We start from the raw sequence: 27,397 nt of genomic DNA, 5'->3' as shown, positions 1-27,397 counted from the left end.
GCTTAGACTCCCACGTTGACTCATGTTTTTAGCACGAGTGGATTTTTACGTGTATGACCGTTTTGACCCCGCCATTCTGGCAGCATACGCCGATTTCGGGAGAAAGCATGCTGAGTATTTTCGTGTTTCTATAACCCATCGAACTCTGACATGGATTACAGGATCTTTTCCGTGCGCACTTGGTCTTGTGCTTGCGTGTACACACGAAGGGGGTTAAGTCACCTGGGAGATTGGAAAAATCTCCACTCTTAACCCACCAGGCGGCAGCGACAGGGATTCGAACTCCCGACCTCCCGATTAGGAGGCCGATGTCTTACCACCACGCCACTGCGCCCGTCTATTGTCATCCATTCAACCCCCCACACGAACTCTCTAGCTCTCTGCTCAATTTCAAATCTGTATCTCTAGGAATAGCGCATGGAATGCTCAGGGTCAAAAGGTAGGACGAAAACTAGGGGTCGCGCAAAGTGCGTCACAATAAAAATTACAGTCTGGGATGCCCACTCAAAACACAGCCGTTTTCAATTTGAGTAACTCAGCGCTCAACTGTTTATTTTAAGGTATTCCTGGTGTGTGGTCACAAAATAACAAACCCCAAGCAGAACTTAATAGCTCTTGGGGCGATTTGAGACAGTTGTTTTGTTAGATATATTCCCTTTAACTTTTTATACTCAGTCTCCTCTGCGTGTAGAAACAAAACAACGGGTCCATACCAAGTGAACATCCGGGGAGTTTGCCACGTTTGTGGACAACAACTGCGCTCAAATATCTAACCTAAACATCAAAAGAAAATCAAACAACTTTGTAATTCAGATGGAATTGTCCAAGTGGCTTCCTGAGGCTTCGAGACAGAGGAAGTGTCAGTATTTAATGCGAGAAAGGAATCAGCATTTCATACTCTCTTCTCTGCATTGTCAAATGTAAGGCCCCAAACCAAGTGAACATCCATCGTAAGAAAAATACCTATCTCAGTGTTAGGCCTTTCTACAGTGAGACCATAGACTAACAGGGGAAGCTACTGGAAGGGAACCTGTCATATGTTAGAGAGTAAAGGCGCTCAGACCATCGGAAACCATTGCCACGGTAACGTAAGCAAAACTGCCGATCTTCTTTCTTGAGTTAGGCACTTTTGCTTTTTGATACAAGAAGACTTGTGCGGAGAATGTGAAGGTATGCAAAAGCTTTTTGTAGGTTGTTATGCAGTTGTGCTGATTGAAAATGTTGCCGTCAGCTCTTTATCTCACGATTATCCAGCTGTCATAGCTCGAGATAGGCAGTTTGCAGCTTAGAACTAAAATGAGATAGGCAGATTGTTCAGAAAACAAAGAATGTTTTTGCGTTTGTCTCAAAACACCAAACAATTACATAAGCAATTATCTTATGAGCGTGACGCCATGGTGTTTGTAAGGTTAGTGGGCAACGACCCCACTCTACAAAACAGATTCTACACAACTCAACGTCAACAGAAAATGGAACCAGTCGGCAATTGAGATGAGAGTGTCCAAGCACCAAACACTGACCTGGTTGAGAGGGTCCAGGGGCGGGACCAGACATCATGGAGGTATTGACGCTCGTAGGTTTGAGACCCAGTGACTCGTAAGCTCGCCGCATTGTAGCGTCTGTCACGTTAGATGGCTGGTTGGGTGCGACAGGCATGGAAGGATTCTGAGGCATAACTTGGCCTGTAGAAAGAATAACAAAACAAATCGTAGCCGTGCCATGTTATGATAATCACACTTTTCGGTAATGGGATTTGATAACTAGCATCAACTGAAGAAAGAGAGCACTTTCTTTTCTCGCGTCATCAAGACTATTGAAATCAAATCTGATTCTCAAAGAAGCATGGTCTCCCTCTGTAAGACAAGATAACAACAAGAAGACTTTTCAGCAAAGGGAAGGAAACTAGCAAAACTCTCTTGTAAGTAATGAAAACATGTGAACATCCTTAAAATCAAGGCATACAAAGACGTTGAACCGATTGCATCCAGAAAAGAAGACAACGTACCAGTCTTAGTGCGATCTGATGCATCCTTGAGTGGCAGACACACAGGACAGTCAGTTCTGATGCAGTTCTTCCAGTGGGTGATGATCTGCCTTGACGATACACAGTGAGCCACTGAAAGGGAAGACTTTAGTTTTACTTTTAATCTGAGGAACCAAACTGAACAAGCCAAACCGAAGGAGCAGTAAAATGCACAACAGACACGGAGACAACTGAACACTGAAACTCATCACACAAAAACACAGTAGCATATGCAAAGAATTACCATCACAAGATTTTCCTCTGGTGCAAGTGGTCATGTGGTTGAGAACATTCTTCATGTTGCGACAGTAAGGCAGACCACACGCCTGCTCCCCGTTGGTCATCTCCCGACGCTGACACTTGTGGGCGTGCAGAAGTAACACCAGCTGCTGCTGAATCAGCTTGCTCTTGTCGGGATCAGCTGTAGGTTGTCGTTGACCTGTGCCTCCTGGGGGAGGCTGCACCAGCTGCTGCTGAATCAGCTTGCTCTTGTCGGGATCAGCTGTAGGTTGTCGTTGATTTGTGCCTCCTGAGGGAGGCTGCACCAGCTGCTGCTGAATCAGCTTGCTCTTGTCAGGATCAGCTGTAGGTTGTCGTTGACCTGTTCCTTCTCGCGAAAGCTCTCCAGGCTGAAACATGTAGCTGGGCATTGAAGTAGGCTATACATGTAGTAGTTCAAGACCAGCAAAATTGCAACTAGAAATAACACATATCTGGTTCGCTGTGTACTACCTACCTATTGTGACAGGGTGACGTAGTAGTCCCCATTCACAGCAGGCTCTGTAGAGTAGTCTGCCGGCGAAGAGCGCGAGCAATTTGTAGTAGCTCGACGTTTCTTCTACGTCGTCGGCTGGACACCGGTCAATTGTAGAGTTCTATCAGTGATAGGGTCCGGCTGCTGCTGTCTCATTTTATGCTCTTGGGTACCTTTGCGTACCCATGGCTTTTTTTGTCAGGCTATCAAGTTAGCTCTAAAAATCTAAACCCTGTTTGACTGTCTTTGCCTCTTCGTGCACTCGGTTACACACGAACGCACACACGCAAGGACGCACGCACAATCACAAGCACACAAACACACAAGTACACACACAAACGTAGGCCTCTACACGTAGTTCAGTAACAGCTACTTTGCAACTTTAAATAACACGTATGTGGCTCGGTCAACAAAGCTGTGTACCTATACCTACAAACGCACGCACGTATACACACAAACACAAACAAAAGTGCGCGTTCGCACTGTTCAAAAGACATTGTTAAATTACATGAATTCAACAAACGTGACTACATATGAACTGTAATCAGAGTTGTATCTGGGTCTTATTCACCTGAGCTTTGTTCGCCTTCTAGCAATTGTGGGTTGACATGTACTTTACGACCTTGCAAAACCAGCTCTCATACGTCAGTATTTTCAAATAGAGTGAATGCGATTTCATGTTTTTGTCCATTTTCTGTATGAACTTGTTCTTGAATTTTTATTACGATTTTGCTGATTTGTGTCCGTTTTGCTGTTTTTTCATCCTTTTTGCTGTTCTCATTTTGCTGGATTTTTCATTTTTACATTTAGTCAAGTTATGACTAAATGTTTTAACATCGAGGGGGGAATCGAGACGAGGGTCGTGGTGTATGTGCGTGTGTCTGTGTGTGTGTGTGTGTGTGTGTGTGTAGAGCGATTCAGACTAAACTACTGGACCGATCTTTATGAAATTTGACATGAGAGTTCCTGGGTATGAAATCCCCGAACGTTTTTTTCATTTTTTTGATAAATGTCTTTGATGACGTCATATCCGGCTTTTCGTGAAAGTTGAGGCGGCACTGTCACGCCCTCATTTTTCAACCAAATTGGTTGAAATTTTGGTCAAGTAATCTTCGACGAAGCCCGGACTTCGGTATTGCATTTCACCTTGGTGGCTTAAAAATTAATTAATGACTTTGGTCATTAAAAATCTGAAAATTGTAAAAAAAAAAAAAAAATGTATAAAACGATCCAAATTTACGTTCATCTTATTCTCCATCATTTTCTGATTCCAAAAACATATAAATATGTTATATTTGGATTAAAAACAAGCTCTGAAAATTAAATATATAAAAATTATTATCAAAATTAAATTGTCGAAATCAATTTAAAAACACTTTCATCTTATTCCTTGTCGGTTCTTGATTCCAAAAACATATAGATATTATATGTTTGGATTAAAAACACGCTCAGAAAGTTAAAACAAAGAGAGGTACAGAAAAGCGTGCTATCCTTCTTAGCGCAAATACTACCCCGCTCTTCTTGTCAATTTCACTGCCTTTGCCATGAGCGGTGGACTGACGATGCTACGAGTATACGGTCTTGCTGAAAAATAGCATTGCGTTCAGTTTCATTCTGTGAGTTCGACAGCTACTTGACTAAATGTTGTATTTTCGCCTTACGCGACTTGTTATATTTAGTCAAGTTTTGACTAAATATTTTAACATCGAGGGGGAATCGAAACGAGGGTCGTGGTGTATGTGCGTGTGTCTGTGTGTCTGTGTGTGTGTGTGTGTGTGTAGAGCGATTCAGACTAAACTACTGGACCGATCTTTATGAAATTTGACATGAGAGTTCCTGGGTATGAAATCCCCGAACGTTTTTTTCATTTTTTTGATAAATGTCTTTGATGACGTCATATCCGGCTTTTCGTGAAAGTTGAGGCGGCACTGTCACGCCCTCATTTTTCAACCAAATTGGTTGAAATTTTGGTCAAGTAATCTTCGACGAAGCCCGGACTTCGGTATTGCATTTCACCTTGGTGGCTTAAAAATTAATTAATGACTTTGGTCATTAAAAATCTGAAAATTGTAAAAAAAAATAAAAATTTATAAAACGATCCAAATTTACGTTTATCTTATTCTCCATCATTTTCTGATTCCAAAAACATATAAATATGTTATATTCGGATTAAAAACAAGCTCTGAAAATTAAATATATAAAAATTATTATCAAAATTAAATTGTCGAAATCAATTTAAAAACACTTTCATCTTATTCCTTGTTGGTTCCTGATTGCAAAAACATATAGATATGATATGTTTGGATTAAAAACACGCTCAGAAAGTTAAAACAAAGAGAGGTACAGAAAAGCGTGCTATCCTTCTTAGCGCAACTACTACCCCGCTCTTCTTGTCAATTTCACTGCCTTTGCCATGAGCGGTGGACTGACGATGCTGCGAGTATACGGTCTTGCTGAAAAATGGCATTGGGTTCAGTTTCATTCTGTGAGTTCGACAGCTACTTGACTAAATATTGTATTTTCGCCTTACGCGACTTGTTTTTACTGTTAAAGAAATCTGCTTGGCTGTTCAATTCATCTATTCTGCTGTTGAATTCATCCAATTTGCTGCTTCACATTCGCTGCTCACTCCTTCCTATTTGCTGCTGAAACCATCTATTTTGCTGGTAAACAAATTTTATGCGATTGTTAAATAGCTTACATTTTGTATCTGACGCGGTGTCTGCAGCTTGTTCACAAGGCCTAGGTCCTGGCGCCATGCTGGAAAGAAATCGAGAAAATCTATCAATCAAACAGTCATTTAAGTCATCCATCCATCCATCCATCCACCAATCGCCTTACGCCCACCCGGTACCCCCCCCCCCCCCCCCCCCCCCCCCCCCCCGCCCAGTCTCACGACGTCTCGCATCCAAATACAGTATAGCTTTCGTTGAGCTGTTGCACTTGGTTTGGCTTTTGGCTGTGGCGGAGTCAGTGACTTGTGTCCATGGGGACTTTTGTTGCAATTTTGTATGCGATGCCAGTTTACAATGACTTAAACCTATGACGGCTTACTAGCGCCAAAACCACATAATAAACATTTTCAAATTACAATTGTTTCTGTGAACATTACAAATTTTCTTCCCAGATAACGTTTACCTTTCAGTTTTGGCTCAAGTATTCCATCTGTAAGTGAGCCAAAAGAGAAAATTATTCATTTTTACGTGAATATTGTAATTATCAAGTTATGTTTAATTATCAAGTGTTCATGTCTAATTATCATGTGTTTATGTTTAATTATTGTTTTGGTGCTAGTAAGCCGAGGACAAAACTGAAATTGAGTAATTAACACTGTCCATTAACATTATCGCTGTGAATTACACACTGAGAGCACGTGTTAATTGAAATGTTCACGTGATATTGGTAACCTAAAGTTTTTGCGTTAAAACCACACAATAAAATGTCTACGAGAAAATTACAATTATCAGTGACAATTTCTAATTTTCTTCCCCAGATAACGTTTAACTTTTAGTTTTAGCTCAACTAATCCGCTTGGAAGTGAGCCAGAACTGAACATTATCATTGTTCACGTGAAAATAGAAATACATGTAGTATTCAAGTTAAATTTTCAGGTGATATTGGTAACCCCAGGTTTTGGTGCCAGAAAGCCGTCATAAAAAAAAATCCTAACCTAGGTGGTGGGTTCAAATGCTAGTCTTTCGGATGAGGGTGTGCACGTTAAAGATCGCACGATTGACAAAAGGGTCTTTCCTGGCAAAATTGTATAGGCATAGATAAAAAAAATGTCCACCAAAATACCCGTGTGACTTGGAATAATAGGCCGTGAAAAGTAGGATATGCGCCGAAATGGCTGCGATCTGCTGGCCGATGTGAATGCGTGATGTATTGTGTAAAAAAATTCCATCTCACACGGCATAAATAAATCCCTGCGCCTTGAATATGTGCGCGATATAAATTGCATAAAATAAAAAATAAAAATAAAAAAAATAAATCCCTGCGCTTAGAACTGTACCCACGGAATACGCGCGATATAAGCCTCATATTGATTGATTGATGGAAAAGACACATCCATTGTGAACAGCGATTGACTGTGTTTACCTGGGTCGTTGCCGAAGGTTGGTTCTTCGCTTTTTGACCTTTTTGCAGGAGTCCCATTTGTGATGTGATCCTCCATGTTTTCTGGAAATAGAAAGGACGACAAGAAGAACAAGAACAAGAACCATGCACCACCACAAAAACAAAAACAACATCAAGAACTGTTGTGCATTTTACGGCTCCTTCGGTTTGGGTGTTCTTACTTCGTATGTTTTATTGTTCTTATTTTTGTTTTTTAAGGTTGTTGTCAAATGTTGTTTTGGTTGTTTTAAGAGCAGATGAACCAGGCGTTTCCATCTATTGTAATTAATTGTATGGACAATAAATGATCTTATGTCTTATGTCTTACAACAACAACAACAACAACAACAACAACAACAACAACAACAACAACAACAACAACAAATAAATAAATAAGGACAGAGAGAAGGAAGGATGGCTCAAATTTTCGCATAGACGAAGACCAACATTTGACAAGAAAAACGGCGAAAATTCACCTGCACATTTTACGCATGACTTTGCCTTTGCATACATGTCACGTATCACGTCCAATACTTTTCCATTCACATTCATTTGCAATAATAACCCATGTTGAATGCTATCGAAAGCCTTTCGGTAATCTATAAATGCACAATATATTAACTTCTTCCTATGTTGCAAAAAAATATCAAAAAGACAGTGCAAAGCGAACATGTGATCAGGCGTGGAGTGACCTTTTCAAAAACCGGCCTGCTCATTTCCTAACAAGTCATTTTCCTCCATATACAAATTTAGTCTTCTATTTATCACGCTTGTAAACAATTGTAAACAACTAAGCATGTAGTTATCATACCTCGATAGTTATCAGGGTCATCAACAGAAACCTTTCCCTTATAAATAGGGCTGATATATATATATATATCCTACTGCCCATGATGTTGGTTTATTCCCCCCTCTGCTTCTTTCTCTCTGTAAAGGTGTAGGGCTAGTTATTTTTCGGTAACTTACCCAACAACCAAAATCACTTACCCAACAACGGGCCTGAATCCTCGATAGCTCACATGTTGATGAGTTAGACTTTGAGGGAACTACTTTAGCGATTGAAAAGTTCCGAACGCTCCAATGTACGAAATATACATCTCTAGACCAAACAATACAAACATACTGCATTTAAACTGGCAACTACAGGCTTGAACACATTAATCTCCATATAAAATCTATGAGTTTGGTTGTTTTCTAAATCCAAATCTAACGATCAGTGCAGAGAAACTCGCTTTAGATCTCTTATGAGTGCACGCAAACTCCCAAGGAAAGTAACTCGCGTACGACAAGAGTAGTTCCCCTTCCAAATTTTCTGAACTGAGTTGCTTGGACAAGAGACTGCAATCCGACGGTTAGTTTTCGACAATATTTCATTTTATAAACAGATCACACCCAACCAAATGCACACATCGCATCAATTTAAAGAACATACAGCGGTTTCATACACTATTTTGCCCCAGAAAACGGAACTTCATACAGTTTTTAACGTTGGAACACGGGTGCAAAAGTTCGTCTGCTTGTCCCATTCGAAGAAAGAACATTTCCTAAGCGATACCAAAACATGACCAGAACACACACTATCTGCCTTTACCGGCACAGCAGAATAACAACATAACTGTGTACTTGATTTTAGTCCAAAACAGGGAAACTGACAAGAAGTGTTAACAGAATTGATTGATTTTTCCTGAACTATACAACCGCGCATTATTCAATCGCCAGCGCAGGTAGACTGGTTGAGTGATTTGGATTCGATCAAACTTTCGCACAAAAATTCCTCTTTTCTTTGAATAACTGAAGAAAGGAGGAATAAAGAGGTTACATACCTCGTCTCAGTGATTATTAAAAATAATGGTCTCAGTTCGCGGTCATGAAAAAGCTCGCTGAAGCTCGCATTTTTCATGATCCGCTAACTTCGACCATTATTTTTGATAATCACTGAGACTCGGCATGTAACCTCTACATCTTTCCTGACTGCAACACAATTTCAAAAATAATTTCAAGGAATAATCGTAAATCATGTTTTTAAGAGCGCTTTCGGGAATTCCCGTTTTCTTAGAATGTAAGTGTTCTGCGCGAAGTTAGAATCCGGTTCCATTCTAGAATGGACCGGGTCCAAGTTGGAATTCTAACCCTGCGCAAGTACAGGGGTGCCATTCTAGAATGGTACCCTTGTTGCTGGTCCATTCTAGAATCGGCCGTGCGCAAGGTTGGAATTTGGGTCCAAGTTGTAATAGTCATTTCAGTTAGACTATCACACAGCCAAAGCCACAAATGTGGATTTTCTGTTTGTTTTTGTTTTTTGTGTGTTTGGTTGGGTTTTTTTTTCGGTTTTTTTACACTTTACTCAAAGACATCGTGAATTGGGATTGTGATGTTCTGAAAGTGATTACGATTTTGAGAGACACTCAGCACTGATCGCTACGAACGGAAATTTCCGGACTGACAGTGTTTTGCCGATCTCGCTTGTAACTTTTAATCTTATTCATATACATGAAGTTGGTCTTCTGAATTGTGAAGATAAAGTCTTTAGCTTTGTATCGATATATAATATGACTATATAGTTTGAGCGAGGGAAAGGCTTTTTTTATTTTTTTTTTATTTTTTATTTTTTTAAACTAGCTTTAACGTTCTATCAGGCATGCGCCTCTTAAGAACGGTGCTGCTTTGACCACAATACTCGCAGCCATAGCAAACCCCTCGTTATGAGCGCCGACCACAACGAAAGCAATTGGCTGCGGTGGGCCCCACGAAAATCGGCAAAGGCGAGGCTAGTTTCTGTAGAAAATCGTCTCTGTTTTCTCCAAAATGACATATCATCCCATAACTGGCGTTTGTATTTCGACATAAGGTCTTGTGGCATCTAATCATCGATTTCATTCTTTCATTTGATTCATTTGTGAACGCTGAGCTTCGAGTATTTATGCTTTTCAGGGAAAATTTTTGAAAATTCTGACTTTCCACAGTTATTACGGAAAATCAAGCTTGTCAATCAAGATGCTGTGAATTGGAATGTCATTACTAATCATTAGTTGACCTCTGGCTCAAGTGGTGTCATCTTGCTACACGGTTGAATTGCAATTCGTCAATCTCTGCCGTCACTGGGCACTGAGAACGTCAGGAGCCTGTATTTTTTTCAAGGGCAATTAGAGGTTATTTGAAAGTATGACATGGTATAATGTTGTGATTTTGGAGAGAAAAATTAATTGACTGTCATTGCAATGAGGCTTGGTCAGAAATAAAGGGTATTCACTGATTTTAAGCTACAATTCAGTTGCTTGGAAATGACAGACCTCCAATCCATTTGTAAATCAAGTGAACTCTCTTGAATGATTGGTACTTCCTCTACAAATAAATGTGCACCAGGATATAATTCTTGGAACTTTGTTCTTTTGTGTAGTAGTAATGCAGGGTTGTAGGAGTTTGAAACGTGGGCATATCACAGTTTGGAAGGTAGGGATTCTGATAGATTAAATAAAAACGGTCAAACTTTTAGGCATGGAATTCCCCTTCGAGAGTATTTGTTGTGGTAGTACTACTACTATGAATTGCTTTCAATGTTTTCCCATAATATTATAAAACCAGACAAAAGTTGTTGTTGATTTCAACTTTTTTTTAAACCTGTGACAACAGCTCTATAACTCACTCTGTCCTTCTGTTGGTCTGTCTGTCGGTTAGTCGGTCTGACCGTCTGTCTGTCTGTCTGTCAAAAAAATTGTCAAAAAACCGGACTTTTCCGAGAGGGAGACAGCGCTGACATTGCAAGCGGCCGCAACCGGCTCTCATCACAAAAACAACTGCCCTGCAAACATTACCGCCCTGGTAGTCCCCCTTGCTATGGTCTGCCTTTGTTTATTGCGTACTCAGGAGTGTCAACTTTCTTGACATGACATGACATCGCAAGATCGCCAAAGGATTTTTTTCAGGGGTAGACAAATCAGCCCCATTTTATCAAAGGGAAGGTGCAGGTGGAGATAATTCAAGGGAAGACAACTCTGTCTTACCTACAAACATTACGGCCCCCTTTATTCACTCTCGCGATGCTTCACGCATGTACCATTCTAGAATGGCACCTCTGTACTTGCGCAGGGTTGGAATTCCAACCTGGACCCGGTCCATTCTAGAATGGTACCGGATTCTAACCTCGCGCAGAACATAAGCATAGAACTGACGTAGACGCGAAGAATAAATTATCTATAGTCTGTGGGAGAAAGTAAGAGTTACTGTTTATAAACGTATAGTGTACGATATATAGTATTACGAACACTAAACAAAGTAGTTGCAAAAACCTAATTACTCACTGTTAATGGTCGCCGATACAGCAATACAGACGCTGTATCTTTCCGACACTTCCGTGCGACTGACTCGGTCAGTGACACAAATTCAGTATATCATACAGTGTCTGTCTCTCTCTCAGTCACACATTCGCTCGTCCACCTACTGTAGACTGAGTTTGTGAACAATGCCGCGTTAGCTTACCTTCAAGGCGGGCAGCAGTCTCCCGTACTAGCCCTGTGTGAAGCTCATCGTCACACCCAGTGTATGAACGAGTGTTGAGACTCATCTCGTCATCGGCGCTGTTCGGGAAATGACCCGCGCTTTGTTGGAATTCCAACAATGGCCGCCATTGTAAGAACTCCAACTTTGCGCTACTCGATTCAAGAAATGTATCGCGCGCATAGTGAGAATTCTGCTCTTTCTCAGAATGCGATGTAAAATGATACAAGTCATGTTGGCCTAAAACGATCCTTCTTTGTTAAAATGATCAACGCCTACTCTCGAAAAAGCAGATGCATTCATATAACGCACCAAACGAATTTAAAAACAACAACAACACCCTTTTGATAACTTCGGCGGTGATAACACTGATCGACTGATCTTCACTCACTGTTCAACTCAAAGTAAGAATCCTTGGCAGAGTTGGAATAATCGGAAATTCCCGAAACCTCACTTGATTTCCAACAAAGCGCCGCATTACCGGAAACGAGCTACCTCGTTCTAGAAATGGCAACCCTTCGATTGTCACAAAAAGCAAACCCTTTGCACAGGTTATGAATAATGTATATAAAAAAAACCAAGGTCTTAAAAAGAGGAAGTCTTAAATATGCTGTATGTGTGTGTGTGTGTGTGTGTGTGTGTGTGTGGGGGGGGGGGGGGGTCAAGGTCCTGTGCAACAATTCTCTGACAATCAGCTCATGCAACTGTTGTTTCTAGTTTGAACACAATGAATTTGTCCAAAGTAGATGTAAGTTTGTTACAACAGGCTGAACTGATCTTTCTTTTGAATCAACATTTTGCAACAACCAATCACATCGAAAGCCTACATACTTGCATATTACGTTTCAAGAGCCTGGAGTCAGTGACAAGAGCCTACACTCAGCAAGGGGAAGTAATGTTGTCTCTGCAGTCCAGAGAGACTGTGTGAGTGGAATCAATAAAGGCTGAGTAAAAATCATTACAATCGATAGTTACCAGTGAGAAGTTCTATCGGAACATTTTTATTGTTGTATATTTGTTGTTGTAAATGTAAGATCTGAAACGTTAAAAATTACGTCAAATTGGTTCGTTTTGGTTGATGTGCCGTTCATCAGTGTTGGTCGAGCCCAAAGTTATCAAAAGATATTTTTAAAATCTGTTGGTTTGGTGTGTTATACAATGCATCTGCTTTTTCAAGACTAAACATTGATCATGTCAACACACAAGGATCATTATAGGCCAACATGACTTATGTCATTTTGCATCGCATTCTACTGAGAGAGAGCAGAATTCTCCCTATGCGGGCGGTACATTTCCTGGTAATCGATTTCACACCCATTTGGCCACTGTCTTTGCGCATGCGCTTTCAGTTTCTGGGGCGTGAATGGGGTTTTACCGTGGGATTTGTCATTGCTGTTCATGATTCACTGTTACCACCACGCTTATGTCTCATAAGAAGGGATTGTTTTCTCTCTCGTTGTTTTTTTAAAAGTCTATCCTGGTAATAAACGAATTCTGGAAATAAGTCTGTCGGGTTTTTATGGGTTTTGGAAGGGTTGCTTCCCATTGTTGTTTTTTTTGTTTTTTTTGTATAGTCAGTCGCCGGGAAACACTGAGGCGGCAAGCTTAGCGTGACATTGTAGGCATATGCCTCAGTGTTTCCGTGGAAACAAAGTTACAAGGGAAAGCAACTGTGAACCCGTGATTTGTACACATGTAAAAACATTTTACAAATTACATCGAACCTAAAACCGCGATTGCGGTAAAAATGTAAAAATGTAAAAATATCGCATTCCACAAAGTAATACATGCCTTTAATTATTATTAATATTTGTTGTTTAGAGCCACTATGCTGGGTTGTGGGCGGTGGTTTGGGCCCGATAGATAAAATATTACGATTTTTAGCATACATTTTTTTCCTCCAGCGATGGGACAATAAAGTCATAAAAAAAAATCTAATAGATCCCTTGACTTTGGGGTAGCGCGACTCTGTTGCTGCTAGCTTTCCACTGTGAGGAAACGACCCGAATTTCCCAGCGATGGGACAATAAAGTAATGAAAAAAAATGAAAAAATCGTATAGATCCCTTGACTTTGGAGATGACAAGAAAATATCGGGCGCATTTACGTGATTTGTAAAACATTTTACAAATCGCGGGGCGCGCTCCGTCATTTGTAAAACATTTGTTAACAATAACAGCAACTCTTCGGCACAAGCCATAACAAACTTGACAGAGTTATTGGTAAACATCTTCTCTTTCCCAGCCAGTAGTTGGAAATGTATTGTTTTTCGTTGACCAGTGCACGATGGGCAACCCATCACATGGTCCATTCCTTGTCGTGGTGTGATGGCTTGCGTGCCTCAGTAACCCGGAGAGCTATGCCAGCTGGAGCTTTAAGCTCCTGGTAGGGTCGACCACCCATGCTGGACAGGTCGAAGGATAGACTGAGGTCAGACAAATTTGGACCACCTCGTTCAGAGGTTTGCGGAGGGCTAACACCCCTGCCTAGAAAAAACCCACAACTGTTACAGAAGCATTGACGACGAATCAGTCGTCAATTGCCTATGCTCCGCTGGGGGCAAAGGGCATAAGTAAAGTAAGTAACAATGGACAACACCAGCTTTACACGCACGGACTGCGGGAAGACTGACGTAACGTCAGATGGCTCGCTCTACTGGTTACCCACTGCAGGGACGTAGCACCCGGTAGGGCATGTAGGGCGACCGCCCGACCACTTTTTCCGTAAAAAAAAAAAAAGAGAGAGAGAGAGAGAGAGAGAGAGAGAGAGAGAGAGAGAGAGAAGAGAGAGAGAGAGAGAGAGAGAGAGAGAGAGAGAGAGAGAGAGAGAGAGAGAGAGAGAGAGAGAGAGAGAGAGAGAGAGAGAGAGAGAGAGAGAGAGAGATCTACCAACAGAACACCCCACGTAGTATTCACGCGATGGCATAAGGTCGGTTTTTTTGGTTTTTTTTTGGTGTGTGTTAGTCTTGGTCAACTGCTGGAATAGGATGACGTCTTATTTTGACGAGAACGTCACACGTGACGAGTTCCGTCAGGCCATAAAAGTATTGGCGCCAATTTAGTGAAAATTGCTTCTTCGTCCGTCTGCTCCCATGAGAAACAATGGAGGTAAGAAATGTTTTGTATATTCTGTGTGTGAAGCTGGGGTCAGACTGAGGGGTGAGTGATTGTGTGTCAACCGTAAGTACGCCATAACAATTGAGTAACACAGTAACTTGTGGGGTTAACAGTGTCACATGAAACAACATGTAGAGAGAGAATTGAACAATCATACAATGGACACAAGTGTGCATCCTGGTTGTGATGGATCGAAAACGCGCTAAAAATATTCTGACAAATCCCTCTATTTTTCAGTCATCACTCAGGCTGCCAATGTTGATGGCTGGACGGATCAATAAATTGCTTGTTTAGAAGTAAACCAGTTTGTCAATCCTTGCTTTTTAACACACTAGACAATAATGAAGACGAAAGTCATTTGAAGTAAGTGCTCATCACATTCAACGTATCGGAATTTAGATATAAATGTAAGTCGATTGATAATCACTGATACATTCACCAGCCCGTTGTTTGGTGGAGGATGGAAAGATGATTAGATGGAACTGAGCTCAGAAGGCACGAAATCGCATCATGTTTTCTTTCTTTTTTAGACCATTACAAGGGGACGGGAAGGGCGGGGGGGGGGCGGTAGTGTAAGCCCCATATTTCCTTAAATGTCTCAGCATTTTGTCTTCCATTTTTTTTCCGCCCTACCACTTTTATTAGGTGTGCTACGTCCCTGCACTGGAAGGCACGCTCGTTTGGCGGCAACCTCTCGCGACCAGGGTGCGTATGCAAGACAGTACGACTGCATGTCCTACGACAAGCGCCCCGAAGTTTGATAGCTCTCTGTCCGACCACTTTTGTCGTCGGACAGCCTCCTCGATATATTCACGACTTTTTTCCGTGACCTTTCCGATTAGTGGGGGCTGCCATTTTGATTTTGATGCGCTTCCTTTTCCGGTTTACGTATTTTCCGGTTTAACATAGCATTTGCGTGTTTTTGTCAGAAGAGTGATATTTGGTTATGAAGGAAGTCAAGTCCGCCATTACCTGCAACCTCAGTTGAGTGTTTACTTTCAGTGAACTTAAACTTGAACCGTAACAGTGTGTAGCCAGTTCGCAAGACCTGTTCATCTTCCTACCAGTTCCAACTGTTGTTATCAATGGGTCGCGCAGCTGGAGGAAGTGTTTATTTCCATTCGGAGCCCAACTTCAGTTCAAACCCAGTCAAGAACTGGCCTTGACATTCGTTTGGAACTTAGTTCAACGAGTATTTTCTCGAACGTAACTTTTGACCCAGCTGTCAGGTTGGCATCATGAATTAGACGTACACCGGCAGTTATAAATCATGTTGTGCAAAAGACTGTACAGAAGTAGAAAATTGTGGAAAATCGGGAATGCTTTCTCAGTTTGTGCACCCTGGCAACATTCATCAGGAAAAAAACTGCACATGCCTTCCTCTGCAAAACAAAGGTCGCGCGAAGAATGTTGAACGGGCAGCGACGACTAGCTGTTTTTCTTCAAAGTAATAAACTACCCCCCAAACCCTGCAGGTTTGTGCGATTTACTTTGTGGACATGAAGCCAGCAGAGGACTCAGGAATGCCCACTTAATTCCTTGATTTTACTTCCGTCACAAGAACTAAAAGAATATTCAATGTTCGTTAAATCTGTGGATCAAGTGACTCACGAAGCGGAGGAAAAGAAAATCACCGGCAGATCTGTACAAGATGTTGAATTCTGCCAGGGAAACGAAGCCGCTGTCACGGCAGAGAAGTCTCCGCCTACGAAAGTGGGTAGATCTAGAGCAAGGTAAACATACGTTTTTCAACGCTTGTTCACAAACACACACACACACACACACACACACACACACACGTACACAAACACGCTCACACCATCACACACACACTTATGAAAGAGATGGAATAGCTGATCGAGTGATGACAATGTTGATTGATAAGTATTTTTTGGTGCGGTGAACTTGAGGCAATATTGTTCTATCAATCCATCGATATATTTTACACTTTCACCCCAGAAATGAAGCACGTGTACACATATTGAACAAAAGAACCATTTTAAGCTTCCATTGGTATTGTTTCCTCTTTTTTTTTGCAGACATGTTGGCAGGAAGTGAGTGTTTCACCCCACTCTTGCAAGGTAGGTTGATCACTGATGACAAGTTCTGATTGTTTTTCCTTTTTAATATTAAACGGATGACAATCCGTACTCTGCAGATGGATCTAACCGAGATGGATCTAACCGATACACGGAAGCAACATTGGGAACACACTGTTATTCAGTCTGTGAATAGTTCATGTGTGAGGGGTATTACTGCAAGTACGTTCACTAATGTAGAGAAATAATTTTGGGCTCAAACTTCAAGTTAAATTGTTTCTGCTGTCAGAGCCATCTTTCTGAAGGAACAATATTTTACATGCCACTGGATTGTTGTATATTCCTTATTTTGCAATGACAGGCTCAGCTTTCATTTGATTGTAATGTGTTTCTTATTTGAAGCTTTGTATCATAAAAGCTCTGTAGAAGTGTTGCACTTGTTATGCAGACTGCATTAGGCATGGTAGCTATTGCACCTCCCCCCCCCGCCTATTTATCTAACACACCCACCCACACACATACACATGGTGCTGACAAAGGATTTTTTTCCATTCTCCTTCAGGCCATCGCTTAATTTCTTGCAGACTGAGGAGCAGAGGACGTTTGAGCCGCTCCTAAACATGGGGCACACAAGCCACAAGGTAAATAAGGTATCAGTTTATAAACAAATGTTTTCACTTTGATTTTTATCGCATAATTTTTTCATTAAACTCTGTAAATTGTGGCAATTACACATTATGCCAATAACATTATTATGAAGAATGAAGATTTTCAACTTATCATTGAAGAAATGAAATCAAGCATTTTTGTTCATTCTGTATTTGATTATTATTTTCCAGTCTTTGGGTTGGCATAGTGGATGAAATAAGGGTGAGGAGTGTCGGTTGGTGTTATTTTTTCGGTCTTGGTGATGTAATATTTTTCCCACGGTATTCATGGTTATTTTTGACTTTAGTGCCGATTCCAGAACAGCCTCTTAAACTGAAAAGCTACAAGGTCAACACTATAAACAGGTTACTGGTGTCTCAGGCATTGATGTTTTTAAAAAAATTTGCACAGCAATTTATGTGTTTGTAAACAGATAATGAAAATAAAGCATAACAACTTTTATATTTTGTAAGTGGAATTAAATGTTTTCATTTTTTATTTTGAAGTGTTTTTGTATTCAGGTTTTATTGGATGGGTGGGGGGTGGTTTTGGTGGTTCTGATTTTTTATGATGTAAGGATTTTTTTCCTTAATTAGTTATTTAATTAGTTTATGAAGGGGGGGGCCGAGGGGGGGGGGGGGGGATTTAAAGTGTATTTCTGGCTTTCGGAGAGGTGCTAAATCTGTTAAAATGGAAATGAAATAAAACAATTGGTGGTGAGGGTTATTACAAAAAAAGTAAGGATTATTTCTCATACCTTTTGATTTTTTACCCAAAAATTATGTTATTTACAATATCATTTGACAGTCCGACACTGAAGACTGCAGACTTCATGGCAGCCACTGACTGACCTGACGATATGACAGCCATGAATTGAATATCGAACGCAGAAGAAGAAAAAGAAGAAGACAGTCTAACAGGAAAATAATTCTGGTATGCTCATAGTTTCTATGCCAGTTTGAAAAAAGTCATGAATTGAAGTTTACCCAGGTTAGACATTAGCATGTCGTAATTGTGACAATGAATGTATCCGTAAACGCACCAAGAGACTTACTTTGAAAAATTGAAGTCATGCATCGTCAATATGACTACAATCACAAACTGAATAAGGGGAAATCATGTCAATTTGGTGGTTTGGATCATCAGCTGTTGCTCATTCGCTATAATGGTCTACTTGACAAAGCCCGTCTTCATGTGCTTCTTTGTTTCTTTATACCTAGTATAGACAACATGTAGGCGTTAGCAGACTGTTTGTTGTATTGCTGTTGTTTGTTTGTGAGTAAAACTATGGTGTGACCTCAATTGTTTGAAATTTGTTGTGTATGTTCTACTTTGTGTAAGGTGTTTCTCCATGCCCCCAGAAGAACCGACATTATATTAAAACCTTCATACCCTGAAAATACTTGCATACTAGATGTTGTTTCGTATTGTAATGATTGGGGACAGGCAAGCTCTTAAATTGTGCAAGCCTTCAGAAAACTGTCAAGTCTGATTTGCTAGAACAAGCGATATTAACACGTTATTAAGATACATATTTGATTAAATATGTGCAGGAACTACTTCAGCAGATTCATATGGCCAGTCTCACAATGCAAAGAAGGTGAGTAAATTGAATTATGTCTCTCCCACCTGTTCTGTGTTGTGTCAGCCGTGATTGCCTGATGAGAATTTGAAAACATGTTGCTATGGTTGGGTTCATGTTAGTTAGCAACATGTTTTCACATAGAAAATCGTGGGCACCTGAACAAATATCTGCACATTACAATGAAGTCTTACTTTGTAATCTGATGGTTTAATAACAACCCCCCACCCCCCACCCCCCCCCCCCCCCACCCCCCCCCCCACCCCCTACCCCCACCCCCCACCCTCCCCCACCCCCCCCACCCCACGACCCCAAGAAGAAGCTCACATAACTACCAACTACACAATTTCATTACAGAATCAAACAATGGGAAGAATCAGGATTCAGCAGTGCTAGGTCGTTGGGGGAGATAGCTATCACTAGGCACTCAGCAATGAATAGTTGAGGTTTTCACGGACATTAACAAAATCCGGTAACCTACGGACAGTAAATTTCACAGGGAAGGGAACAAGAACGTCAAAAATGGAAAAGTATGTTTTTTCTTTCAAACCATTGATAGAGCTCTGAAGCTTCACACAAGTTTTGCAGAGAGAGCAATCGGCCTCTTCATTTTTGGCACTAAAACATGCGCACACACAAAAAGAAAGTTTTTAAAAAGTGGCGCCGATGTATTCTCACACTCAGAGCCTTAGAATATTGCAGTTTGTATGTTACCAAATTGAGGCATGATTTTACTCCATGCAATTACCTGACCAAATCTGCGACAGTCGGGCAAACTTCTTACAAGTCGGATTGGGCCTTCAATCAAATACTCAGAAACCAGCAGCTACTTTAAGTAATACTAGTTTTGTTGTTATTTTTTACAGCTTGTACTGAATGTGTTTTCTTTTATCTCCTCAGAATCGAGTCAGCCAGAGAAAGACCATTGAGAGGGAGAGCGCACAGTAAAGCATATATATGGCATGCACTTCAGTCGGTGGACCAGTGCCATCATCTTCATAACAAGAGATGCAGATCATATTTTCTTATGTTTAAAGTATAGTTGTTAGCAAAAGTATTTGACGATTCTTGGGTACGACTTTCGTGTTTAATCCTATTAGCTTGTGTACAGCCCCAAAATCTGTTTTATTTTGATTTATCATTTATAGTTTGAATTTTGATAGTCCAAATGTTAATACATCTAAGGTTGCAATATTGTTTTCTTGTATACACCCTTAAAACTACCTCTTCGTGTAAACAAAATTTAATTGTAAAAAGAAGTGTTTGTTCAAGGGAGATAATTTGAAGCGAATTTTTTTTTTAAATCAGTAAAACTGCGTAGTGACATCCTCAATTAAATAAAAAGAATAAGGAATAAAGGTATACACACAGGTTGTACCCATTTTCTTGATTGCACTGCTTTTAAATAGAAAGCTTTTTTTCTCAGAATTATTTTACAAAAAAAAATTCAAGGGAGGCAATTGATATGATAAAAAGGAAGAATTTTTTTTTCTTAGAATACTGTACACATTTAGTAAAGTATAATTTACAAGACAAAACACAGGGTTTTTGGGTTTTTTTTACTTGACAAGAGAACCACGAGATTTGTGCAGATTATTTAAAATTTTCTGTACAGTATATTTTACAAAGACAGATCCATACAATATATATAATTTCGTAATAGATGTTTTCAATTTGTAGGTATGTTTTTTTTAAATCAACAGTTCGGATAGCCACAACAAGTGTGTATGTCTTGTGATTTGAGAGCTTTAGCACTGGATGCTTAGAATCCTCTTGATCATTTACTTCAGTAGGTAAAGCCACCTTCTCCAAAATCTTTTCTCCTATTCTGTGCTTACTACAGTGGGTTTGACAAGAGAACCACGAGATTTGTTTTTGTACACATATGTTGCTTTTATTCTTTACACTTTAATGATTTAATTCTATGTGCACATTTTTTTTAACTGTGTTTTTGTTTTTGTTTTCCTGTATTCAAAGTGTGTATGGAAACCACAACCTGTCACAGCAGTATTATTAATCTGGATCTCCCTGCTAAGAACGTAATTAACAGAACGTGTGCATGTAGCTAAAGAACTTAAAAAGAATTTCTGCTACTTCACTCAAAATACGTCCATCCTCAGTGGCTCACACTCATATTTTCTTAAAATAATATTTCTTCATACAAACATGTTTGCGAATTATTCAATTTTGCGTAAAATATTCAATTACGATTTCTTTGCGTGTTGCAAAATTATGTAATAAAATTATGCAAGATCAAATTCAAAACAGCAATAAAGCTGCTGACGGCAGAATACCTCTGTTGACTTCTCTATCTGTTGGGTCAAACTATGCCACAGGCATGTTTCTTCTAGTAGCTCAATATTACGTGATACAGTCTCAAAGACAGAACAACGCAATAACCTTTTTTTGTGTAGATTCGATTGACTTTTTCCTGAAATAAAATATTCATGAAGCGGGTTCTGACTGAGTTAATATATTTCTAGAAAGCTGAACAACGCCAATGCGTCTGTGACTGGTGAAGAAGCAGAGCTGGAGCTTTTTGTATTGTTTGTCGTTGGTTTTATTACACACGCACTCACATACGGTCAACAAAATGTTGCATGTTCCTGCTTGACAAACAAATGCCTGCATACATGTGTGCACGTTCGAACGTACGAACATTCATACCTGTGCAAACAATCTGCCACTTCAAGTTCAACACCCAAACCCCACACATTCCTCCAAAAGGAGTCTGAAATATAATACTGGCATTTGTGGTATTGAACGAGGACCTCAACTTCCATTGTCTAGTGCATGTGGGTCTCATGTTGTACGTGTGAAACCACTTACTTAAAAAAGAAAAAATCGTGTAAGCTTATCAACAAAAAAAACGAACAATTATATTCTTAAACAAACTGGTTAGAATAACAGATTTAGGAGAATGCAATGCAAGGAACATCTTTATCTAATTCGGTCGATGCTTAGATCTAGAAAAGCACCCACTTATTCCAGTATAATAGAGAAAAAAATCCAATTGAAAAAGTTCCAGATCTAGACAAGGCAGCACTAGCAGCAATTTTAGCTAGCAAAATCGAACTTGCCCTGCAGTCATGCAAGGTCGAATCACTTTCCCTGCCTAGTGGGGGTTTGGCGGGTAGAGGGCCGGTGCTGGCACACTCGGAGTGAAACGACATGTCACCTACTTCGATAGCTTCTCCGGATTTACGTGTACAAACAGCGTCCGGTTTTACCGCTTCGATTCTAAACCCTAGTTTCTCATGTTGGTAACAAACTGGCTATTTGTTTATCAGATGTGTCGTTGTTCCACATTAAATGATGCTAGAATGCAAGGTCGCAATCATTTGGTTATCAAACCAGGTTGTGTTCTTTTTTTTCATCACCTTTTTCGCGCAAACAGTTTTGCGCCATTTCTTTTGCGCAGACTGGGCGGGACAGGAAGCGGAAGCGCATCAAAATTTCTGATTGGACAATGATGCCGACGCCCACTTGACCCCCACTACAATGTCAAGGTCGGAAAGTCGTGAATAGCTCGCGGGGGGACTCCCTTGTTTATGCGTGATGTATTGTGTAAACAAAATCCATCTCACACGGCATAAATAAATCCCTGCGCCTTGAATAGTGCGCGATATAAATTGCATAAAATAAAAATTAAGTAGATGTGCAACGCCAAGGCACTGCATACCCCAGCGAAAGACAAACCTCTCTCTTACTCTCTCTCTTTCTCTCTCTCAAACACACACACACACGAACACACACACACACACACACACACACACACACACACACACACACACACACACACACACACACCCCAGGTCACACACGTACACACATACACACTCACTCACACGCACTCACTCACTCTCTCACACACACTTCATACACACAAAACACCCCCCCATACGCACATATAGACAGACGGACATAAACACCTTTACAAACAAACACACATACACACACACATACACTTACGCACACACACACATACACACACCCACCCACTCTCTCTCTCTTTCTCTCTCTCTTATACAAACAGACAGACACACACACACACACACTGTACATACGCACAAACAAATACGCACATAGACAGTCGGACACACACACCTTTACAAACAAACACATATACACACTCATACACACACAAACATACACACAAACTCATGCACACACACATTCACACACACACACCCACACACACACACACCCACGCACACACACACACACACACACACACACACCCCAAGTCACACACACACACACACGTACACACATACACACACTCACTAACACGCACTCACTCACTCTCACAAAAAACTTCATACGTGTACACAAAACACACACCCATACGCACATATGGACAGACGGACATACACACCTTTGCAAACAAACACACATACACGCACACACATACACTTATACCCACACACACATTTTCACACACACGAGTACAGACTCATGCACGCGTGCGCGCGCACACACACACACACACACACACAAATACACACACACACACACCACACACATACGAGTTCAGACTCATGCACGCGTGCGCACACACACACACACACACACACACACACACACACACACACACACACACACACACACACACACAGTAACACTAACACATGTGCACAAAATGAACACAAACACACACACTGCGCGAGAGAGAAAGACTTCAGGGAGGCATGACGTCATGATGCATTAATTGACGTCAAAGACTTTCGACCGTGACGTATTCTTCTTACGCGAGCTTTATCCATAGACTTGGAAACTACGGAATTTCTACCCGTCCAAAACGGCCTTGGGTGGCGTTTGCTGAAAAAATGGGGGCGACTATTGCACCCACCGTATTTTTGTTAGTATGGTCCCAATTTTTGGTGAACTTCCATCTCCACCTGTAGCACGTAGCCGGGCACAAAGAATCCTTCTTTATCATGTATTATTCGGTATATAGAGATTACACAACGTCATCGAGTGAGGGACCGAAAAATATTGAAACTCGAGGATGATTTTTTTGTGGTATCAACCGAGACCGTAGGTCGAGGTTGATACCACACAAAAAAATCATCCGAGAGTTTCAATATTTTTTGGTCCCTCACAAGATGACGTTTGTGTAATTTGTGTATACAATGATAAATTGATTGTATACAATGATCAATCTATATACCTTCCTGTCACTGGAAGCAGCAACACTTGAAAGCATAAGTTCCCTTGACAAACGTCATTTATGATTGGCGTCATCTATGAATGACGTCACTGTCTAGACAAGACAAGTGCCGGTATTGGCAAACCTTGTCGCGGCAAAGGCGTGCCTTGATACCATTGAGATCATAGGAGATGCACAGCAGTGCCGATACCAGGTTTCTTTAGCTTCACTTTAAAATGATATCAGAACGATAGTTATTCACTTGAAAGTGAACACAGGAGAGTTGTATACGCACATTTCTCAAGTCGATTACATATAGCGTTCACGGGATACCTCCAGCTTCGCTGGGATAAAAAAATAAAAAAATAAATCCCTGCGCTTAGAACTGCACCCACGGAATACGCGCGATATAAGCCTCATATTGATATTGAATGGTTTACGGTCGCTCTGCGCGTACGCCTCAGTGACGCAGAAGCTGAGCCCTGTCAAGGCTGCGCTTGCTGTGGCTGGCTGACCGTGGCTGGCTCACCCCAAATCGGCGCCACGCAAACATCTTGATATGCATCAGACGCGTGAAACCGCAACGCGAATATCACTTGCGAGACAAGAGGCTAGGCACCCATTCTGTTCGCAAACTGAATGTTGTCATTTATCACATCCGTCAACAGTCAACTGCAAAATATCGTGCATGCGGAATATGAATTTGTGCATGTATCCCGTCCCCCAAAATCGTATGTCTTAGAATATTTCTTCTTTCCCGGTAACGCTGCAAACTGATGGCCGCAATCTTGAAATCAAAGTTATCCTAACGACAACAGTGCTTATCAGTAGGGATAGGCGCTTCTAACTTTATCGTAGGACAGTGCCCACGATAGGCGCTATCGGTCCTTCGTGAATTCCACGACAGGGGGTTATCGGAAGTTTTCTGTTTCTCGTACCGACAAAACCCGGCACTGTCGGAATCTTGACTATGGGCCCAGGTTCGAGCACCAGAGGGACACTTGCGGAATATGGAAGGGCGATAACCACACATACAACACGAAGGACGGAGCACGCCATTGGCGGTAAGCTCGATCCGTCTGGCGGCAACCTCTCATGATCCATCCTGAACTCAGGTCAAAATGAGTTACTTCCCTTCGGGTCTCAATTTATGCCTTGGTTTTCCTTCTCTAAGTCACATACCAAAATTCAAAACCCTGACTGCTTGCTGGGGTGAGTTTGAATATGTTGATGAATTAATGTTGGAATAAGGCACCAGTGGCTTACGCGAAATTAATTCTTTAAAAATTACTACTGTGCACAGCCTGCACCGATGCAGTTTATTTTTGGCATGTGACCAAGTGGAGGGGTGGTTTTATCCCAGGTAAAGCATGACAAGATCTGAAACGGTGAGGTGAACTCGGGTGCGTATCGCTTGCGCTACGTGTCATTTGTGCAACGTGTCATTTGTCCTACGTGTCATTTGTGCTACGTGCCGCTATGACTACGTTGATTAGTGCTACAAATATTTTTTCTACGAGTCGCTATCATTCGTTCATTATCAATACGTGTCGATAGCACTACACCTTTTTAATAGCACTACGTGTCAATATCGCTACGTGTCAATACCACTACTTACTTAATGACGACTCTCTCTTCCTCACTTTCTCTCTCGTTCTCACTCCTTCTGTTTTGTGTGTGTGTGTGTGTTTGTGTGTGCGTATGGGTGTGTGTGTATATATGTGTTTGTGTGTGTGGTAGTTTCTCTCTCTCTTTCTCTCTCTCTCAGTCTCTCTCTCTCTCAGTCTCTCAGTCTCTCTCTCTCTCTCTCTCTCTCTCTCTCTCTCTGCACCTGTGACATAATAATTAAGTAGATGTGCAACGCCAAGGCACTGCATACCCCAGCGAAAGACAAACCTCTCTCTTACTCTCTCTCTCTCTCTTTTTCAAACACACACACACACGAACACACACACACACGCACACGCACATACATACACACACACACACCCCAAGTCACACACGTACACACATACACACTCACTCACTCTCTCACACACACTTCATACACACAAAACACACCCCCCATACGCACATATAGACAGACGGACATAAACACCTTTACAAACAAACACACATACACACACACATACACTTACGCACACACACACATACACACACCCACCCACTCTCTCTCTCTCTCTCTTTCTCTCTCTCTCTTTCTCTCTCTCTTTCTCTCTTATACAAACAGACACACACACACACACACACACACACACACACACACACACACACACACACACACACACTGTACATACGCACAAACAAATACGCACATAGACAGTCGGACACACACACCTTTACAAACAAACACATATACACACTCATACACACACAAACATACACACAAACTCATGCACACACACATTCACACACACACACACACACACTCTCTCTCTCTCTCTCTCTCAAACACACACACACCCACACACACACACCCACGCACACACACACACACACACCCCAAGTCACACACACACATACACACACTCACTAACACGCACTCACTCTCACAAAAAACTTCATACACACAAAACACACACCCATACGCACATATGGACAGACGGACATACACACCTTTACAAACAAACACACATACACGCACACACATACACTTATACCCACACACACATTTACACACACACGAGTACAGACTCATGCACGCGTGCGCGCACACACACACACACACACACACACACACACACACACACACACACAAATACACACACACCACACACATACGAGTACAGACTCATGCACGCGTGCACACACACACACACACACACACACACACACACACACACACACACAAACAGTAACACTAACACATGTGCACAAAATGAACACAAACACACACACTGCGCGAGAGAGAAAGACTTCAGGGAGGCATGACGTCATGATGCATTAATTGACGTCAAAGACTTTCGACCGTGACGTATTCTTCTTACGCGAGGTTTATCCATAGACTTGGAAACTACGGAATTTCTACCCGTCCAAAACGGCCTTGGGTGGCGTTTGCTGAAAAAATGGGGGCGACTATTGCACCCACCGTATTTTTGTTAGTATGGTCCCAATTTTTGGTGAACTTCCATCTCCACCTGTAGCACGTAGCCGGGCACAAAGAATCCTTCTTTATCATGTATTATTCGGTATGCACATTTCTCAAGTCGATTACAGTATTCACGACTTGTTTCCGTGACCTTTCGAATTTCATGGGGGCTGCCATTTTGGTTTTGATGCGCTTCCTTTTCCGGTTTACGTATTTTCCGGTTTAACATAGCATTTGCGTTTTTTTGTCAGAAGAGTGATATTTGGTTATGAAGGAAGTCAAGTCCGCCATTACCTGCCACCTCAGTTGAGTGTTTACTTTGAACTTATACTTGAACCGTAACAGTGTGTAGCCAGTTCACAAGACCTGTTCATCATCCTACCAGT

General features: G+C 41.2%; 1 protein-coding gene and 1 long non-coding RNA gene across 4 annotated transcripts in view; one reads left to right on the top strand and one right to left on the bottom strand.

The window, feature by feature from the left end:
* The window catches only part of LOC138968401 (histone acetyltransferase p300-like), a 19,350-nt gene extending 7,865 nt beyond the window's left edge, over window positions 1–11,485 (bottom strand). The window contains exons 1-7 of one of the 3 annotated variants that reach the window (XM_070340983.1): window positions 11,370–11,485; window positions 6,876–6,956; window positions 5,479–5,537; window positions 2,625–2,652; window positions 2,268–2,462; window positions 2,006–2,116; window positions 1,521–1,682 (exon numbers count right to left, since the gene is read on the bottom strand). In XM_070340983.1, coding sequence (XP_070197084.1) covers window positions 1,521–1,682; window positions 2,006–2,116; window positions 2,268–2,462; window positions 2,625–2,652; window positions 5,479–5,537; window positions 6,876–6,956; window positions 11,370–11,454 — 721 coding nt within the window. In that variant the 5' untranslated portion in view covers window positions 11,455–11,485. Of the gene's footprint in view, window positions 1–1,520; window positions 1,683–2,005; window positions 2,117–2,267; window positions 2,653–5,478; window positions 5,538–6,875; window positions 6,957–11,191; window positions 11,342–11,369 lie in introns of those variants that run through there. The other 2 variants (XM_070340981.1, XM_070340982.1) reach the window with 2 other exon arrangements.
* Window positions 11,486–15,344: 3,859 nt separating this feature from the next.
* LOC138968400 (uncharacterized) lies at window positions 15,345–21,228 on the top strand. Its single transcript, XR_011456165.1, has 6 exons — window positions 15,345–16,235; window positions 16,542–16,583; window positions 17,104–17,182; window positions 17,997–18,122; window positions 18,743–18,789; window positions 19,672–21,228. It is a non-coding gene; the product is annotated as an uncharacterized lncRNA (long non-coding RNA).
* Window positions 21,229–27,397: the final 6,169 nt, after the last annotated feature.

The sequence above is a fragment of the Littorina saxatilis genome, linkage group LG6, assembly GCF_037325665.1.
Source record: "Littorina saxatilis isolate snail1 linkage group LG6, US_GU_Lsax_2.0, whole genome shotgun sequence".
In the NCBI taxonomy this organism is placed as follows: domain Eukaryota; kingdom Metazoa; phylum Mollusca; class Gastropoda; order Littorinimorpha; family Littorinidae; genus Littorina; species Littorina saxatilis.
Note: the sequence above shows the minus strand (reverse complement) of the source record. Positions and strands in the feature narration are given on the sequence as shown.